Source organism: Sphaerodactylus townsendi, linkage group LG03 (genome assembly GCF_021028975.2).
Source record: "Sphaerodactylus townsendi isolate TG3544 linkage group LG03, MPM_Stown_v2.3, whole genome shotgun sequence".
In the NCBI taxonomy this organism is placed as follows: domain Eukaryota; kingdom Metazoa; phylum Chordata; class Lepidosauria; order Squamata; family Sphaerodactylidae; genus Sphaerodactylus; species Sphaerodactylus townsendi.
Genome location: NC_059427.1, coordinates 70,679,650 through 70,700,502, shown reverse-complemented (window position 1 = coordinate 70,700,502; position 20,853 = coordinate 70,679,650). Strand labels below are relative to the sequence as shown.

Below are 20,853 nucleotides of genomic sequence, written 5' to 3'. Positions count from 1 at the left end.
TTTTTATCCCGAAAAAGCCCTCCTCGACTTACATGCGAGCCACTTGCCGTGCCGCCGCCGCCTGTCATCTCACTCACTCACTCACTCACTCACTCACTCACTCACTCACTCACTCACTCACTCACTCACTCACTCACTCACTCACTCACTCACTCACTCACTCACTCACTCACTCACTCACTCACTCACTCACTCACTCACTCACTCATCTTTTCCTTTCCCCGCAGGCTCTGAGGCTTGGCTTCAGGGAAGCTGCCGCTCGGGCAGGGTGTCTCTATGATTTTCTTAAAAGGGCAATGCTCCAAAGATTGCTTATCTTTGGTGCATTGCCCTTTTAAGAAGGTGGGGAGGAGTGATCTGGTGAGGAGCGGGGGGGGGGTGATCCGGTGGAGAGTGGGCACCCTTGCTCTCCCCTGCCTCTGCCTGCTTTGGAGTTTCCTTGCTTGCAAGCAAGGAAACGCCAGACAGAGCATTTGCCTACTTTTTGGGTTTGCTTTTTGCAACAAGGAAACCCCAAAAGCAGGTGAATGCTCTGTCTGGCGTTTCCTTGCTTGCAAGCAAGGAAACACCAGAGCAGCCAAGGGTTGGGGCTGCTGTGGGGATCCAGGAGGCGGCGGAGGTGGGGGGGTGGGGTGGGGGCGATCTGATAGGGAGCAGGCGTTCTGGCTCTTCCCTGCCCTCGCCTGCTTTGGAGTTACCACCCTAGACTTATACAGGAGTCAATAAGTTTTCCCAGTTTTTGGTGGTAAAATTAGGTGCCTCGACTTATACACGGGTCGACTTATACACAAGTATATACGGTAAGCTTCCTACTTTAAGACACTACTAAAGCAAAAATGCTATTTGACAATTACTGACATGTTTCTTCAATTACAAGTCTACTTTACGAGCTTCCTGTGTAAAAATGCTGTTTCATGCTTTGCCAGGGTTATTCATGAAGATCTCTGTCTTCATGAAGATTGTCACTTTTTGTACAGTTCGTGAAATAACTTGTCTACTTCTATGTAGCTAAATGTTAAGTCTAAAGTGATTCCAGTGATTTTCCTGAGCTCCTGGACTTCATTTTGTGCATTGAGTCTTCAAGGAACAGGGCTCTGTGTTTTTGTCACATTTGTCCATTTATTACACTTAGAGGTGTAATGACTGTGTACATTTGTGTTTGATGGTTTTGAGTATATAAATTATATTTTTAGCCCAGAGTTACAGTTTTATTCTTTTATGCATAATTCTATACTGTAACACTCCATTTGTATGTTAGATAAATAAAAGTGCCACTTAACACCTCAAAGTGATCTTTCTTTCTCCTTAAATATATTCTTCCCTTCACAGGAGGCAGTCCGGTTAGTGGAAGTTTTACAGGACCTGGATCCCCCAATCAGCATTGATGGTCGTGCAGTGGATGTAAACCTGGCCACAGGAAAGAGAAGGTAGTAAAGGCCTTACTATACAGTTTACTGCAACCTACTGCATGTCTTTTATATATGTGTCATGGTAGATGGTTAAGTGTACAGATCTGTGCCTAAATACTAGTTTGAAGTGGAGCTAGCCATTTTTGACAAAAATTGTTGCAGCATTATTGGCACATATCCTACCTTAGGGAATAGGAAGTGGAAATGCAGGGGATATGTGCTTCATACCCCTGGCTATACCACCAATTTTTAGGGGCTGGAACATATTAATTTCTTCCCCAATCCTCCTGTAATTCAGTGATCATGCCTAGTTCTCCTTTAACTATATTATCTCTGTGTACTTCTGTAGAAGTTCTACCCTTGTCTGTGGGTGGGCCCTTGGTGAAAGCACATTTCATGGTTAAGTGTCTGTTAGAGGAAACAAGTTGAGGGACTAAAAGGAATGGGAGATGGAGAATAGCAGGTACAATGGTTAGGGAAAGTCTGCCCCCATTCCAGTGCAGACAGCATCTCTCTCAGGTCTCTTTAAGCCCTTGGGCTGAGCAGCCAAATTTCTGCCATCTTCTGCTGTTTCCCACCACACCCTTAACTAACGTTTAGCTGCTCTGAATTTTCAGTACCCTCTTGGATCATGTTTGCAAAGGGGTAACTGTTTTTGTCTGACATAGCAAAATGAAAAAATGCCCAGTGGCACGCTAAAGACTATTTCAACATTTATTTCAGCATGAGCTTTCATGGGTCACAGCTCACATCTTCAGATATCTGAAAGGAAAATTTTACTGGGGATCCTCCTTAAGGAGAAGATTATGCAGGGAGTGGGGCTGAGTCAAAGAGACTTGGCGTGAATTCTGCCATGAATCTTTCAAATGTAAATTTTCAATGGAAAAGGAGGAAGAAAAGTTAGATACGAATCCCATCATAATACAACAAAATTTGCAAATACATTTAATGGCTGGTGAGGGAGACTGGAGGTTTGAAAAGATGAGTAGTGTGATGAAGTAGGATAAATAGTTGTACCTTGTAGTACAAGGGTATAGTCTGATAAAACAAGAGCAGCTAATTAAAATTTCTAAGAAGTCTCTCCTGTCCTGAGATTTTAGTGATAGAAATGTTTTGCATTTTCCTTCCCATTTTCAGAGCCTCATGTTTTTCTACATACCTTGATAGTCCCCATTCAGAAACCCCAGTCTTGCCTGGCAGTATCACAGTTCCACCCATTTTATTACTAGATATAGCATGCATAATTCTATGCTGTAATCCTCTATTTATGGTGTACTATGTGTTTATATAATTTTTATGTTCTCAATTAGCTTCTTAAAGAGCAGCTAACAGACTAGAATTGCTGAGATTAACATGAATTAATTAACATGACTTGCACATATGAAATAAATCCAGTGTCCTTGAATTCAATTTATATGGCTTTCTCCCCCTACTTTTTTTTTTTTTGCTAGAAATGAGTATGGTGATCAGTGGGATGTTCCACGCTACAACCAGGTAAGTCTTATGGCACAATGTGTGGTAGCATGCAGAGGGAATTGACTGCTGCCTTCTGATAGTGCAAATGATCTGTGGTTTGCCATGCCCTTTTTAACTAGCTGTAAAGCATTTTCAATTTTGCCTGCTTCTCTACAGTCTGGTAAAGCATTCAAATCCATACTGGATTATGAATGAGCCACAAGCACTGTTGGTGCTTACATAACATAAGGAGTTTAGGGATAGGCTAAGAAGTAAAAATACATTTAGTGTTTGCCAGCATTCTCAAATGTCTTAATCTGTAGGCCTGTCCTTTATATACACCCCCATAGTAGTGAAATCTAGTTTAATTTACCACTTGCCTCATAGAGGCAAAAGAAAAAAATGATAATGATGATGAAGACATTTGAGCAGAGATCTCCATTTCCTGTACAGAAACCACTTGGCTGACTTTACTCTTAGTCTTTCTCTCTCTCTTTTCTGGGAATCTGGAAATGTAACCTGATTAATATGCCTGTTGCTATATGATTGCTGATATTTTGTTGTTCTGATGTCAAGCTGTTACCTTATTATTATATTATGTGTATGATGTAGTCATATTTTATGCTATGACATGTGCTAATACGTTTTTGCTAGTTGGTATTTCGTTAAGAAATGTTAATATTGTTGATATGCTACATGTAGTAATGTTTGATGATTGATAACTGGGACTATGGTTTTCGGATTGTTGTTGCTGTTCATATTTATTTATTGTTCATATTGGCAGTTTGCTGTTCATATTAATTGGTCTGTTATTCTGTTTTGTTGGTTGTTAGTCGCTCTGCCCTATGGGCCCTTAGGGGGAGGGCGGTCTATAAACCGAATATATAAATAAATAAAATAAATAAAAGTCCAATAAATGAAATGAAATAATAGATTTTTGATGTTGGCAGAAAACATTTCTCAGAGAATTGAGACAAAGAATGTTAGGATATCTGAAGGTTGTAGACATGAGGTTGTAGACATGTCTTGATACGTCAATCTGTGCCCTCATGTCTGATGTTTGCAGTTAAGACACCAAAAGCCATGTGTTATGGGAATATAATCATTTTTATTACTGTTTGTAGCTTAAATAACAAAATATATACATTCCGTATCAGATAAAGCCTGATTCATACTCATGTCACCAAAACCTGGATCCTTTGAAATCAATGTGACTTCAAGTATGTCAGGTACTTAGAGAGTATGGAAGACCATATATTACACCCCACACAGATCTTCAGTTAGAAGACACTTTGGTTTGCTTCATCATCCAGGAGATATTCAAGGTTAAATAGATTTGTTTCTTAGTCTAGTTAAGAACATGTTACGGAAGTCAAGGTAGATGGAAGATTCCAACATGGTGGATATTGTTCTTTATTATCCAGAGCAGAGTCAGTAGAGATGCATGTTGGGTTTCTGCCTTTTTTCCTAAGATTAGTTTTGCATGACAGGACAGTTTAGAATCTCAAATGTCTGCTGCCATCTATATCCGTCTCCACCAGGGAGAGCGTCCTCATTATAGCAGAGATAATAATGAGCAATCTGTTTGCTTTTACTGATGTCGTCCATGTGATAGGAGATAGTAATTGCACCAAAGATTTCATGCTTGTCTTTGGGAAATGCTTGCATAATAGCAGAGGTGAATAAAGAGTTGTGGAACTGGTTATGAACCTCTTGAGAATTTCTGTGCCTCACAGAAGCAATACATAAGACCTCGGAACTATCTAACACCCCCCCCCCCAAATTCTAGGTTACTCAGGAGAGGAGATAGCATGGCTTTCTTCCTGAATCCATAATACAAATGGTGGGGTCTGTTTTCCCCCTGTTCCTTCACATGTGTTCTGTGAAGTGTAAGCAGTTTGCTGAATCCATTTTCCTTTTGTAATGGATTCTATACCAGGGACAGCATCACTAGGGAAGATGCTGTAAAACCTCTGTTTGGGTCTGTTGTTTCAGTGTCTTCTTCCAGTTTTTCAGTTGTTGAAAAGCTAGGTGTTCTATGCATTGTCGACTATTTTCACGTCTGAACTGGTTCTGGAGTTTCGAGATCATTAGCCAGATATTTGTTCTAACATTTCATATCTGTGGCTGGCATCTTCAGAGGTGTATCACAGAGAAAAGTCTGTTTCTCACTGTGTCATGACACAGTGAGAAACAGACTTTTCTCTGTGATACACTTCTGAAGATGCCAGCCACAGATGCAGGCGAAACGTTAGGAACAAAATCCACCAGACCACGGCAACACAGCCCGGAAAACCCTCCAGAACCAGCTAGGTGTTCTGTTCTACACCAGGTCTCCACAATATCCTTTTGATATTAACTTAGTGACTTTTATTGGCTGTGCAATAGCAGCCGTAAAGTATACAGTGGTACTTTTAATACAAAACTAAGTTCATATATTACTTGGCTTGGACTGCTTTGGTATAGCAGGGAAATGTGTAAAAAAATTGCTAGATGTTTTGCTGCTTTGTTTCTTTACTTGTTGCCTTTTATATTTTAGGGCAGAAGAGGAATAAGGGACAGGAGAGGTGCTGAATCCCAGAAACAAAGATCAGACTGTAAGATGTGTTCTGGTTTCCTTGTTACCCTTGTTCTGAGTTCTTGCTGCAGTTTGTAATTATGAAAATCTCACTATTTTTATGAATTGGACTCAGTGATCACAGACCTGTGCTGCGTTTCTCTCCTTGAGCAATCCCTTCCACTTCCAGGAGAGTTGATTCCTGGGTTTGTGGAACCCACTTGGACTAATAATCTTGTTGGTTGGAGGGACTTTATGGAGGACAGTAAAGGAGGTGGAATCATCCCCTCCTCCTCCTTTCAAAAATGCAGCTCTTGTTGACAGAAGGAGAATGGACAGTTTGATTCCCCAAACCATATGTCTGATAGTCCCCTGTAACTCCAGGAATTTGCCTTTCCAGGTCGAGGAGGGGGAGCATGTTAAAGATTCACATCCACCAAATCCTTCTGATGGATCGCTGGATTCAAACACTAGAAGGCAGACTTTAAATATGAACGTGTTAATATTTTCAAACCTGCTCATGTGAGGTTTTTCAGGGTCTAAAGTGGGGGACCTGCCTCCCGTTGTCAGCTTACAGCAGTGGAGGAAGAAACAGTTTCCCCCTTCTCACTGCAGCCCCCTCATGCATTCTATTTGTGAGGATTTTCAGAATGAGCAACAGACTGATGGGGAAAGGGAAGGTGGGGAATCTGCTCCTCTATCTCCTTTTGTGAGCTTTCTTGTGGGACCTCCTGGGTCTTATAAAATCTCAGGATCAAAGTTTCATCATCCCGTGTCATTCAGGAGTGTAATATGCCTTTTAGGACTGGACTTATCACCTGGCAAAATGAAGCACCTTCCTCAAGACAGTTCGTTCTGTAATACTGTGAAGTGCTCTATTTCGTTCTGTATTTTTGTCACCAGGGGGAGGTGCCACTTGGATTTTCTGCCTCTGGCCTCAAAACACCTTGGATTGTCTCTGCCTTATTTAAAGGATATGTAAGATGTTTGGAAAATGACCACTGACCTTTTCCCTTTCTCTTCAGCTTCTTCTGATATGTCCACATTCATATATGATCCAGATACTGGAAATTATTTTGACCCCATATCTGGGATATACTATGACCCTAATACTCAGGTGAGAGCACATAACCCTGCATTTTTCCTTTGTCAATAGTGAGATGATGAGAAATATAGGGTTGGGCTGCACAATCCTTCAGCAGAAAGTGCTGATAGCTACAGTTTTTTCTCACCTTTCTCTGCTGCTAGCAGCCATTTATGATCCTTTTTATTTCTGGGGTTACAGGAACCACATGGAGTGACAGCAGTGTGGATTGGGAGGCTACAATAGGATGGGGGAAGAGGGCAAAATTGCTTCCTTCTGCCTCTTTACCTAAGCAGCACTCACTCCATGCAGATTCTGTGACACCAGTGGATGAACTTTCCTAGGTTTGAAAATGACAGCTGTGAGGTGGAGAAAGATGGAAAGCAGATTTGGAAACCTACAAGATACACAATGGGAGAGAATAATTTTCTTTCCTGTGCAGACTGCACAGGGTCCTTGCGCTGGATCCAAATTATAGATTTCTAACAAAACAATCCTTTGTCAGTAATATTTATGTACCAAATACCTCCTTCCAGAGAGAAATACCGATGAATAGAGAAGCATCTTCACCGTCACCACCACCTAGTGGAAGGAGGCACAAGAGCCAAGAAAGAACAAATGAAAGAGATGAGACATTTAGCAGAGATAACAGAGACAGAAGAGAGAGACACAGAAACAAATCCGCCAAGGTAAATCTCAGTGTCATGAAAAGCTTCTTGTGGTTCACACAACCAGCATAAAATACCCAAACCAGCCCACTCTCAATCTGTCAGTAGGATGCTCACATTGTCTGTCTTTGCAACAAAGCAGATTTGGAAACCTACAAGATACACAATGGGAGAGAATAATTTTCTTTCTAACTCAACCCTCTCTCTACCAACACAAATTCTTCTTGACCAGAGGAGCACTTTTGACCATGGATCAAAGCAGATCATAGGATCTTGAGGTCATAAACATTGTTACGAATTCCTAGGTTAAATATGTTAAACCTAAGAAGCAGAACGTACATACTCTTGTCTTTATTTTTATTTATTTTAACACATTTTTGTGCCACTTTTCCATCTACCCTATCAGGGTCCCCAAGGCAGTGAACATAAAGACATTAAAACAGTTTAAAACATTTTAAAATATAAAATAATTCAATGAAAACCCATACACAAACAACACCAAGATGAAAAGATGCAACTGCCAAGATGAAAAGATGCAGAGGACATTGTAATTTGCATGTTTAAAAAGCCTCCCAGATCTATTTATGTTGGAAAGCAAAATCTGTGACATTCTAGAGCAGAGAAATGATCAAGTTGGCAGCAGTAATAACCACAACTTTCAAAAGGCATTGTAATCTGAAACCATCTGTTATCACATTCAGATATTTCAGACTACCTGACAGATAAGAATTGTCTCTTTGAACAGAGTCTGAACAAAATTATTTTGATTTATAGGTCATCTAAATAGAGAGTTAATTATAATATGCAGTAGGGATATCCTTGGAGAAGGAGCATATTAAAATGTGTAGAGAGAATGTTCTGTGATTTCCAGAATGAGTTAAATTGGGTTTCTAGATTCAGCAATAACATACAACACTGCTCTAAAAACAGGAGTGCACATGGACAGGAAATGGCTGGGCTAAATCTGGCCTGATTTTCATTGTGACATGCCCAATGAATTGAAGTGTTAACAAATAAGTGTTGTTTCAAAGGGCAGGCTTGTTGGTCTGAATAAGAGTAACTAGTTTTGAGTCCAGTAACAACTTACGGACCAACAGGATTTTCAAGGTGCAAACTTTTGAGATTCATCGCTTTGACAAAGGGAGCATTAACTATCAAAAGGACATGTATGTAGATTTGTATCTTGCCCCAGGTTGGTGGGTGACAACCCCTAGAATAATATTGTAACCCGCCCCGAGCCCTGTGGGAGTAGGATGGGGAGCAGCAGTGGCGTAGGAGGTTAAGAGCTCGTGTATCTAATCTGGAGGAACCAGGTTTGATTCCCAGCTCTGCCGCCTGAGCTGTGGAGGCTTATCTGGGGAATTCAGATTAGCCTGTACACTCCCACACACGCCAGCTGAGTGACCTTGGGCTAGTCACAGCTTCTCGGAGCTCTCTCAACCCCACCTACCTCACAGGGTGTTTGTTGTGAGGGGGGAAGGGCAAGGAGATTGTAAGCCCCTTTGAGTCTCCTGCAGGAGAGAAAGGGGGGATATAAATATAAACTACTCCTCCCTCCTCCCTCCCTCTTCCTCCCTCCTCCCTCCCTCCTCCTCTTCTTCTTCTTCTTCTTCTTCTTCTTCTTCTTCTTCTTCTTCTTCTTCTTCTTCTTCTTCTTCTTCTTCTTCTTCTTCTTCTTCTTCTTCTTCTTCTTCTTCTTCTTCTTCTTCAATAAATAAATACGAATGCGGTAGCCTAGGAGGGGAAACTGAAAATGCATTTTCTACATACAACCAATAGTGAACATGCCGCCTATTCCATGTATTTCGACTTTTTGATAACTTTGGCATGTTACATTTTTGCAAATGGATAGCATGATTGGGGACAATCCTAACTGTGACAACTCTCAGCATGACATACTTGTAGCGTGTGGGGTCATTTTCAGTTAGCAGAGTGACTGTCTATGATTGCTGAGTATCTTGCTCTTGTGAAGAGGACAGAGAGGGAAGGGGAGTAGTCAAGACATTGGTTATGGGAACAGAATTATAAAGGAAGGAGTAGCAGAGTATCCTTGGTTATAGATTTACTGCCCAATCTTAATGTTGCAGAGTGAGTCCCAAGAGGAGAAACTTCCTGCTGAAGACGTCTTTAAAAAGCCACTACTTCCACCAATGAAAAAGGAAGAGAGTGCACCCCCAGTAAGAATGCTGTACTTAATATTTGTGCTCTGGAACAATGTCTCCTTATTGTAAATTTGGTATCCAAGAATTTTAATGCCCTGCTGAAATTGGCTGATGGTGACTGTAATCAACCAGCTCATGATGGTTTTGAGCTTTGGTATAGAATTATAACAATAAAGGGATCATGTTCCCTGGTGTGTTGAAACACTGAACAGACTATTGGTTGATTTTCCTGCAGAACAAATACATCCAAGTTTTTCTGTTGCCTCACTGAGTGTTATCTTACAAAGATTCCTTTTCTCTCTTGTCAAATGTTTTTATGGAATATTAGGAGGAATTGGAAATCCTGTTACACACTATTAAATTTTAAGCACTGGAAACAATGTTGAGTTTAGCAGAAAAAGTGGAAAGGACCCAGAAAATGTTTTGGAGACTAATGATGCCATTACATTGTTAAGAAAATGGGGGAGACTGCCTGAAAAACTTATAAGTGATCCTAACTTCATGATTTTGAATTTTTGTAATAAAACACACACACGGTTTGTAAAGAAAAGGTAGACTGTACGAGTGCAGAATGAGAGGGGAAGCACATACTATGGTGTAGTATAGTTAAGAAATTATATTATTATTATTGTTGTTGTTGTTGTTGTTGTTGTTGTTAACAACAACAACAATAATAATAATTATGATGATGAATACTACGCCGATACATTACAACTTCCTAGGCCTCTGGGTGAAGCTCGAATTGTAATGAAGGCCAACAACCAGCTAAAGATCTGGCAGCTGTGAAATCTACAATAACAATAATAATAACAACAACCAGCTAAAGATCTGGCAGCTGTGAAATCTACAACAACAACAACAACAACAACCATCATAAATGGATAACCCACATTTCTACTGAGATTCTTAAGCAAGTCAGCACTGGATTTCCCTCCATCTTTTCCTGCCCTCCAAAATGCAAAATACCATGAGGCTGGTAGGAGGGATAATTGGGCAAATGTGTCCCTTCTCGGTCTTATGCCGAGGAGCACTGTGGTTGCTCTGTGAATAAAGGAGGAATTTGGGAGCCATTTCACTTGATTTTCTCCTCCTAGCTGTAGCCTCTAATGATATTATGCCTATCTAGGAGTCATGCACCTGTACTTCCTAGGATACTTCCTAGGATACAGCCTGATCTTAGAGTCATGTATACATGTAGCAGACTGAGATGATACTCTTGAGGTAGTACTCTTGAGTGTACTGCTTTAACTGGATGATGCCAGTTTTGAATGTTCCTTCCACATGAAAAAACCCCTCTTTACATGTAAGAAAATCAGGGGAGAGATTCTAATCCAGTTCTGTGTTTGCAGGTAGGTAGTTTTTTCTTGGGGGGGGGGGGTGTTCTGGTTCCTTTTTAGAGAAGGGAGCATTAAAAATAGGAACCCATTCTGCAGGCTGAAGTGCTATAAACTATTTTGCAATCTCAGAACATAGTCACCTCATTCTTCTACATTTATAGATCATACATTGGGGCCATATCACGCAGAACAGGATTATAAAATTTTCAGTATTAAATATTCCTCATGAGGGTTCCCAGAGAGTGGGGTGTTTTGTTTTGTTTTTGCTAAATTTGCCCCTGATGTGTGTTGCTATATCCAGGAGTGGTTTTTTTAAAAGATTGGTGAAATGTTTTTAAAAAGTGATACCCTGTAGTCCAGAATTCTATTACCTCATTCTATATAATATGTACAATAAATTTTATGAAGCCAGGCTTCAGCTAGAATATTGTGCCTAACATGAATTTGCATGTTTTGAGAAAGGGAAGCCTGCTCTCAATTTATTTTTAGGAAATCCATGGTAGAATTCAAGGGATGCTTGAATTTATTTATTAGTTTCAAAAGTGCCCTTATGCTTCGGTGGAATCAGGACACCTTTGAACACCATCATCATAATCTATAATACCATCTTTTCTCTTGCGCTGGATTAAGTGAGTCAAATCCCCTGAATATATATATACCTGGAAAAGTCAGGACCTGCATCGTGATGTAAGAATCCATAATGCAGTGTGCAGGATGCTAGAATTAGTATTTCATATTCCATTTTCTTAACATGTTTTTCACTGTAGGACCCATATCATAATTCTGTGGAAAAAATGACACTATTTATTTACTTCTTTTAAACTCTAACTTTCTCCCCATTAGGGATATAAGAACAACTTCCATAGTTCGCCTCCATTTTATCCTTACAATAACCCTGTGTGAGGGCTGAGAGTGTGACCAGCCCAGCAAACTTCCATGGCAGAGATAAGATTCAAACCTGGGTTTCCCAGTACATAGGCTAATACTGTAACCACTGCATCCCACTGGTTCTCCTGAAGTTGAAGCTGATTAGCTTGTGAACACAATCACTTCTGGCATCTCAGAATAGTTGTATAAGCTAGTGGGTGGTATAGATCTCATTGTGCTCTCTTTTTTAAAAAACAGCCAAAGGTGGTAAATCCTCTGATAGGGCTCTTAGGAGAGTATGGTGGAGACAGTGACAATGAGGAGGAAGAGGAAGAAGAGCCACGACCTCAACGGCCACCAGCACAACAGGAAGCCCTGCCTGAAAAGGCTGAAAATGATGAGGACAAGCTGACTGACTGGAATAAATTAGCATGTTTACTCTGCCGGAGGCAGTTTCCAAATAAAGAAGTACTCATCAAGCATCAACAACTGTCCAACCTACACAAAGTAAGAAGGGAAGGAATACATTAAGGAGCATACTGTTGTTCATTCTGTGCTCCTGCAAGAGGTTAGGTATAAATGTCATCACAGGTTAGATAGGGATGGGTTCCTTAAATCACCTGCAGTTGAAGGATGACAGGTTCAAAATCTCCCCTCAACTAACCTCTTTATCCAGTTTTGTGAGGAAACAGAGTAGACTGCTGTAGAGTTCCAAGTAGAGGGGAAGGAAGAGAATATAATCAATTGAGATATAGGAGTGACTTGAGTATCTTTGTTTTAGACTAATATGCTAATGATGGGTTACAGTCTGTCATAGGAGCTCTTTGTTAGCAGCTTCTCCAAAAGATGGCAAAATGTTTTCTGTAGAAAAAGATTAAGTTGCTGATGATAACAGCATTTTTTAATGTAGGCAGAGGGGGCTGTAGTGGCCAGTTACAGAACTCTTCTTTTTATTAAAATAGTGATTGCTTGGTAGTTGGTATGCAAATTCCACTTTCAAATGGTAACTCTAATTCAACCTACAAGCATGTCTTACATTTAGGAAAACTTATTTATGAGATCCTAAATAAAGCTATTTTTTCTAAGTCCAGTTTCAGAAGAATAGCTGTTTCAGGAAGATACCTGTGTAACATTAAAGATGAATTTATTGTGGTGTGAGCTTCCATAATCTAGAGCCCACATAAATATGATTCAGTTGATGTTCCAGCCTACAAAAAGTCATGCCACAAAAATGCTTTAAAGTGGCTTAGAACAGTAACGTTTTAACTTGTCTTTTGCAAGGGGAATTTGTTTGTTTGTTTGTTTGTTTATTGTTTAGTTTTATATCCCGCCCTATCCCCAAAGGGCTCTGGGCGGCGTACAACAAAGTTAAATCACAATTCGGCTAAGTACTATCAAAACTAAACAATTAAGATCCAATATAAATAAATTACTAGCTCCCCATTTAAAACAGCGGTTAATACAAGTTTAAAATCGAATTGGGCGCCCAGCAAACCCATTTTTTAAAACCCTCCCTAAATGTAGCAACACTCACCCAGGAACTGTTACTGCTGCTTGAAGGACTTTGGTTTGACTTGGTAGTTGCATTCATCTACTAATACTAAATTCTGGAACCAAATACTTTCATGTTATGCTAGATAATGTATCGTTAATGATCTAAAACATAGAACTGAAGCATGGCATAAATATTAATATGAAGCATTCAGCAGTGCAAAAATTACATATTAGGATCCTATTTACACCGAACTATACACAGCAGTATAGAACACAGTTCCTAGTAACTTATCCAGGTAAGTTTGTAAACCATTTAGTAGTGCATCCCTACTACCTGGGCAGAAAAGCCCTCTTCAGTTTTGCATAGTTTTGCATAATTTGCCAAAAGCCAAACCTCCCTCGCAACATGGGCTTGGATCCCATAGAGTGTTTCTGTAGATTGAAGGATTTCCATCAGTGAAGCATAATTTCTTCATGTTCTCACCCCGCTGCCCAAAATGAGGCCGACTTCTGGAAAGCTGCTCATGGGGGATGGTGCGGCACTTTGGGCTGCAGCTGGAGGGAGTGAGTGAGAAAGGTGCATTCAGTTTATGGAAATCTTTCTGCCAGCAGAAATTATTTTGGGGATCCAACCCTTGATTAATCTTCAGAGACTGATACTTGCTTCAGATTATGATTTAGAGCTAACTATGGTTAGGATTAACCTGCATGAACTGTAAATGTAATGATGAAATGCTATGAACACTGAAAGCACTATAGAGATGCTAAGTTTTAAATCATGAAAATGGAGGTGGGAATCATTTGGGGGGCGGGGTGAGGATATGAACCTGTATAAGAAGAGATCAGGAAAGGGCTAACAATGGTAAATGAAAAAGATGTATTTTACATTGTGTTTTTATTTAGCATTGAGTGCTTTAGTTTTGTTATGTGGAGGGCATACCATCTGATTACATCTCCAGATGTTAGTTGTTTATCCCCATTTTTGCTCCATGTTAAATTGACAATCAGATAAATATTCTAAAAGATCAGAAGAAATATTTGTCATTGCATAAAAGAGTTAATTCAAAAACAATTTGTTCACCCCAATTTTTGTTTTCTTACAGCAAAATCTGGAGATCCATCGCAAGATAAAACAATCAGAGCAAGAGTTGGCATATTTGGAGAGGCGAGAACGTGAGGTAACTCGGGACACAGGTTCTTAGCATGACCTCTGTATAACTGGCTCTGCTGAAGGAGGATTCAGATGTATAAGCAAAACACTGGAGTTCCCTACTTGCAGGGGCATCTAGATTACAGGGTGAAATCTAGTTTACACAGTGAAGAGACTATTGAAAGTGAATTGAGCTATCATTGTCCTTTCTCACACAATGGCAACTGTAAATGGTTGGGCAAACAGAGGGCAAACAGCATAGAACATGAGAATACAGAACTTAAACAGTATGTGATGTATTGCTTATTTGTGTGACTGTGTAATGTCCCTTTCCTGTCTTCAGAATACTGATATTTAGTTAGTTCCCCTGTGGTACTATGACTGCAATTTAGAATAAAGCCTTGTGTCATGGGAAACTCCCAGTGGAGCAGAATGAAACTGTTTAATTGCTTAGGAACTGGGCTTCCTGTAAATGCCAGTCCCTGTGGTTCTCTGTTCTGTGTAGAGACTGCAGTTGCTTATGGATTTGAAGAGTTTCCCACAGGATTATCTTAAGCTTCTCTCCAGAGCAAGAAGTGAATTTCTCCTAGTCAGGAAGTGTTTAGATAAATGATGAGACTGCCAAAAGATGTTGAATCTTTAACTGCCAAATTAACACTCATACAGGAAGAGAGATGACTGGCCTGAATGTGCTGCAGAATAATGTGATTCAAATGTTATATTTTAATGGCAGCACTTCAGTCAATATATTCTTTGAAAGAAAACAAACATTCTTGCAAACAAACCATTATGTTTCCTCCACATGTTGATGGTAGACACTGGCCAGTTCAGTATATCCCATTGAAAATACTGTGGAGTTAATAAGAGGGAACCAACTGTAGCCTTTCAAATCCAGAATGTTTGAGTTGTTCTGCTGAAGTACACAGGGGGACTGGAGAATTTTTATCCACTGTCTGAAGATTAATTGGTCAAGTGCAGAATTTTCAAAGAAGAAATAATGGTTCCCAATTATGGGGAATGGGTTAATTCTGTCTTATTTACTAACTATGCCTTCTGTTATAAAGAGAAGGTTTAAAGAAAAGGGGAGTGACCGAAGAGAGAAATTGGAAGAACGTGATACCCCTGAGAGAAAACGGCCAAAGCACTTCAAGGACTCTGAAAGGTAATGGCATATGATTGCCTTATGACACAAGGTATATGCTGTTTTTCATGGTTAAGGCAGTTTGCATCTCAGACTCTGGTGACTTCGATAATACAAATTCTTATAATTTATGTAGCACTTGAGCATTCAGATGACTTTACATACATTTCTAGTAATTTTTACACCATTCCTGTAAAAATAGAGTAGGTGGCTTCCTTGCAGCCACTTATTAAATTCCTTGCAAAGGTGAGATTTTAGAGGAGAACTTCAGCACCACTATATTATACCAGCTTTTATTTTTAAATAACTTCTGAAAAGGTAATCAATTGTGTCCTGTTAATGTTAAGGAATTATACATTATACAAAGAGACTGAGACCAAGTACAGACAATTTTAGGATGTTTTTTGCAGGTGTCTCTAGAGAATTCATGTCTTTTATGGATCAGGCCTTTTAAAGAATGAGCCTCTGGGCAAATCTTGATCTTCATGTTCCAGTTCTGTAAAATGTGCTGGTACACAATGGATGTGAATCCTCTTGAAAATGTCCATGGTAATAGTTACATTGCATATTACATTGTTTACACAATATATTGTGCTGTCTGGTTTTTTTAAAGTTTTTAATATTTTGTAATCTACTTTAAGTTTTAGCGCGAAAGATGGGCTATAAATGAAGTAAATAATGATTTGTGTTTGCAGCAACTATAAGCCCACAGATAAAGGAAGGAAAGACAGCAATAACAAAGGAAGCCGCATTATGCAGGCTATGGGCTGGAAGGAAGGCTCAGGCCTGGGACGCAATGAACAAGGCATGACATCACCAGTAGAGGTAAAGCTCCTATCTCTGTTTTCTTGGCTTCAGCATAGCTAGAAGTGCATAAGCAATATCCTTGTGTGAGCTCTTCTTTTATGGAACTTCTCTAAAGAGCTGTCTTTCAGAACAATTATGTCAGTTTGGCAACATAGACGTTTTAAAGACTAGACACCAACAAGGGACATGTTGTCTTTTGCTTTCCAGAGGATTATTTATAGGGATCAAGACATAGTAGATATGTATGTGTACAATACCACTTGTAGGAATGTTTCCATTGTGATAAAGTGACTGCTGGCTCTTTAACCTGACCCCTCTCCTCCCTGCCAGCTGGTATAAGCAGTTTATAAACTCTGAGCCAATACTGTGTGCAAGCCCTTTGGGGCTGCAAACTTTGGCAATAATTCCTACAAAATCCCTACTTCCACTGCATCCAGCTCAGGGAGGTGATAGATGGAGACAGTATGGTATGTGTGTTGGAAGTTGGTGTGGTGAGTGATGATACTGGATGTAGTTTTAGTGAGGGATCTGCCAATATGAGGTTAGTATGTCACTATGGAAAAGACACTATTTGTGTATCAAACAACATGTTCACTCTGTCCTGTTCATTCAGACAATATTAAGCTGTATTTGCTTAAATAACTGAAATAGTGTTTGGCAGATAGCGCAAGATAGCTTGATCTTGTCAGATCTTAGAAGCTAAGCAGGATCAGCCCTCGTTAGTATTTGGATGGGAGATCACCAAAGAATACCAAAGGTGCTATGCAGCAGAAGGCAATGGCAAAACTACCCCTAAACATCTTACCTTGAAAAATCTCTGAGGGTGCCACAAGCAGGTTGCAATTGGAATGGGGAGGGGGGGAGCTTTTTATATTACGTAACAAGTAATATTTGTTCCTTGCCTAGCAAAATTGTTGTTTTTTTAAAAACAAAAAGCACACTTGTTTGTTTTCTGGATGCTAGATTTGCTAGAAGCAAATAATCTAATTTTTTTCAGGCAGAAAGTCGGAAGAAGGGAGCTGGCTTAGGGAGTCAAGGAAGGCCGAACAGAAGGCAATCAAATGAGACCTATCGAGATGCTGTGCGGAGAGTCATGTTTGCACGCTACAAAGATCTTGAATAAATGTTGAAAACCAACACACAACACACAACACACCTTCTGTTCCCTTAGTCCTCCTTTGTGTCTGTCTCTGGTTTTTTGAATCAATGTTTTTTTGCTGCTGAAGTGTCTTTTTTGTTTTGTTTTTGGAATAAAATCAAAAACTGCATGTTTGGTTGTCTTTTCCTTGATTTCTGTGACCTAAATCTTGTTGGAGAAGCCTTGTGGAGCAGAGTGGTAAGATGTAGTACTGCAGTCCAAGCTCTGTTCATGACCTGAGTTTGATCATGATGGAGGGTTTTTGTTCTTGTTGGGCATCCGGCTCAAGATTGACTCAGCCTTCTATCCTTCCAAGGTCTGTAAAATGAGTATGCAGCTTGCTGGGGGTGAAGCGTAGACAACTGGGGAAGGCAATAACAAACCACCCTGTAAAAATAGTTTGCCTAACGTCGTGATGTGACATCATCCCGTGCGTCAGTAATGATTACACCTTTACATTTTAAAATTTTGATGGAGAAATTGTTTACTAATCTTTCTCAACATGAAGTTCCAATAAGACAGCAACTCTTTGATAACAGAATGCTGTGAGAATCTCCCCTCCAGAATATCAGCACTGTGCAGAAAAGCTGGAGAAGGGCATATAAGAGCTCTCTTACTTTTTTCTGAGTACCTAGGCTAGGAGAAGACAGTTAGAAGCAATGTTGAAAGAGCTTACAGCATTCTGTTACATATGAATGATTGGGGTTTCAGCATTAATGGGTGATGATTGGATGGGGTGATAGAATCCTTGGCCTCATACCAGAATACAGGTTTAGCCTTTTATTGAACAGGCATGGGTCCAGGGTTATACCATATCTACGATGGTTATACCATATCTACGATGGTTATACCATATATGATGAAATTGATCAGACTAAGCAAGCACTATCATTAAAGACCATAAGTGGCATTGGAAATGTATTAACAGTGGGAATGTTTCAGAGATTATGCTCTCTGTGCTTTTAAGAAAAACAAACATGGTAGCCAAACAGATGCACAACAATATTGACTGGAATCCAGGATCTTATGTATCTTTGATAAATATTTGGGCATCATTGGTCTCCTCAAAATTTGAAATAAGTTAGATATCTTGAACTGAATACTTATTGGTAAACAATTTCTTCAAGATATTGCAAATAGATGTCTATATTTAATTTCTAAACATGTAACTAAATCATGTTTCATTCGAAGCAGTCCCAACCCTGAATTACTAGTATAAATCCATTATCTGAAAACGTCCTTTTGGTTTCAGTTGAAAGTAATTCTAAATTAATTTTGTGTGTAGCTTGGAACTGATAGTCTTAGTTTGCAGAATGTTCTAAAATATCTGAATTTCCAGACATCAGTTCAATCATAACCCATTTTAGAACAAACATCTCTTTTGGTAGAGCTTGCATGAGGTTATAGACAGTTATGAGACTGCAGTTCTATGCACTCTTCTGTCATTTAACTCCGTGTGACTTACTTCGTTAGGATCATATGGCATATCCTGTGTTACAGAAGGAAGGTGGGAAATGGTGCTTTTCCTTGCTAGGCCCCTTTACCACCCAAAGAGCCATTTGGACCCATTTTCCACAGCCCCGAAGATCTATGGAGCCGCCTCCGGTTCGCCCCCTCCACTCCCCTTTCCTTCCAGCGCTGGGAGATGGAGGCACCGGGCAGGAAACCCTCTCTGCTCCATGGAGCAGGCAGTCGCCTGCTCGGTGGAGCAGAGGAGGGATGGCGGCTGCAGCCTGCCTGGTGCCGCTGCCTCTTGTGCTGCGGGAGGCAGCAGCGCCAGGTAGGGAAACCTCCTCTGCCCAATGGAGAAGGCACTCGCGGGGATAGCAGAGGGGGGATGGCGGCTGCTCTGGAGGGACACGCCCACGCTACCCTCCGACCTCCAGAGCAGTGCTGGAAGAAGAGGGGAGGGGAGGGGACGCGAAAAGCAGCGCCCTCACGCACGGAACCACCTCTGCTTCGGCCCCTCGACTCACCTTTCCTTCCAGCGCTGTTCTGGAGGGCTGGAGGGACACGCCCACACTACCCTCCAACCTCCAGGCCATGTGAAGCCACAGTATAAGGCTGAAAGCCGCTTGCAGCTCCGGAGCCACAGGTTGCAGACTCCTGCCATAGACTAAGTCTTCCCTGAAAAGTGCCACAGAAAACTTGCACTGCCACTCAGGACCTCCTGAGAATCTCTGGACCAGGGGTCTCCAACCTATGGCCTTCCAGATATTCATGGACTATTATTCCCATCAGCCCCTGTCAGTATGGCCAATTGGCAGAGCTGATGGGGATCATAGTCCATGAACATCTGGAGGGCCATAGGTTGGAGACCCCTGCTCTAGACTAGCCCACTGAGAAGGCACATTTGCAGTGCAGTATTAGAGCAGTAACTAACTTATAAGCAACCTGGTAGAACTCATGCAGTCCAGCACATGGGGAACAAATTAAGAGACATGTCGTCGTCGTCCCCATATATTGTACTGTGAAGCCACAAACAATGCCTTCATAAGAAGGTTTACTGTAAAAATGGGGGGGGGGGGAGGAGGAATGGGTGGTTAGATTTAAAAAAGGAGAGGGAAACCAAATAAACAAAAAAGCACACAGCAATAACAGCTATTCAAATGAAATTCTGGCTGCTGTTTGTAAAACTTCATTTAAACCTCACCTTTAAGTCCAGAGGAGACCCAAAGAAGCTTACATCATTCTCCCAACCCGCATTTTATCCTCACAACAGTCCTATGAGGTAGGTTAGTCTGAGTACGCGATTGGCTTGCCTTAAAGGTAATCCAGCAAACTTCCCTGTCGGACTGGGGAGTTTGTATCTGCGTCTCCCAGATCCAAGCCTGACGCTCTAGCTGTATTGTTGTTATAGGACGCTGCAAACGCGAGATCTCCCAAATCACAACACTTCCACTGGAAAAATCTGGTTTGCTTTACCTTGTATTAAGGATCTGTGGGCTGTCGAATTTGTTTTATACCAGAACAGATCCTATGTAATAGACCATTTTGTACAATTCTCTTGTTTAGTTGCTGACTTGTCACTGCTTCCCTGCGAGGTCGTACCACTTTGCTTTGCTGAATGTTCATCTGAAAGGCGCACGTTTCTTGCGATTAAGCAAGCATATATTCTGCCCCCCCCCCCATCCCACCCCCAACGAGGATTGCATTACAGTTCTATAGCTCTGAAATCCGTTTGTGTCTATGCCTGGTCGTGAGACTCAAAATGGGTCTGGAACTACGTGCTATACTGTTGAAAAAGATGTAGATTTCCACGAAGATTTTATAGCCGAGCCGTGTCATCAGACTTACGTTCAAGTATTATGTATATATTAAGGTATAATGTATACCTTATGCGAGCTTTATGAAATGGCCGTAGAGGCTAGCGACAGACCACCAGCAAGATGGTCGAACTCCCAGCGGGACATAGTGGACCTAGTGAATCTTCCATTGGACAGACTCCACAGTCCAGCGCAGAAAGAAATCGGAGTGTGAGTTTAGAAGTGTCACAATGGTTATATCGCCATGTTGGGGAGCAGGGCTTGGAAGACGGTGCAAAAATCCACCCCCAAACCCCTCACCCTAATCCCAACTAATTC

At 40.8% G+C, this 20,853-nt stretch overlaps 1 protein-coding gene across 2 annotated transcripts in view; it reads left to right on the top strand.

Moving 5' to 3' along the window:
- The window catches only part of RBM6 (RNA binding motif protein 6), an 80,900-nt gene extending 63,501 nt beyond the window's left edge, over positions 1 to 17,399 (top strand). The window contains exons 11-21 of one of the 2 annotated variants that reach the window (XM_048491570.1): positions 1,330 to 1,427; positions 2,861 to 2,903; positions 5,404 to 5,461; positions 6,447 to 6,538; positions 7,042 to 7,194; positions 9,261 to 9,350; positions 11,798 to 12,046; positions 14,137 to 14,211; positions 15,248 to 15,345; positions 16,020 to 16,149; positions 17,129 to 17,399. In XM_048491570.1, coding sequence (XP_048347527.1) covers positions 1,330 to 1,427; positions 2,861 to 2,903; positions 5,404 to 5,461; positions 6,447 to 6,538; positions 7,042 to 7,194; positions 9,261 to 9,350; positions 11,798 to 12,046; positions 14,137 to 14,211; positions 15,248 to 15,345; positions 16,020 to 16,149; positions 17,129 to 17,254 — 1,212 coding nt within the window. In that variant the 3' untranslated portion in view covers positions 17,255 to 17,399. The remainder of the gene's footprint in view (positions 1 to 1,329; positions 1,428 to 2,860; positions 2,904 to 5,403; positions 5,462 to 6,446; positions 6,539 to 7,041; positions 7,195 to 9,260; positions 9,351 to 11,797; positions 12,047 to 14,136; positions 14,212 to 15,247; positions 15,346 to 16,019; positions 16,150 to 17,128) is intronic. The other variant, XM_048491571.1, reaches the window with a different exon arrangement.
- The last annotated feature ends 3,454 nt before the right edge of the window (positions 17,400 to 20,853 follow it).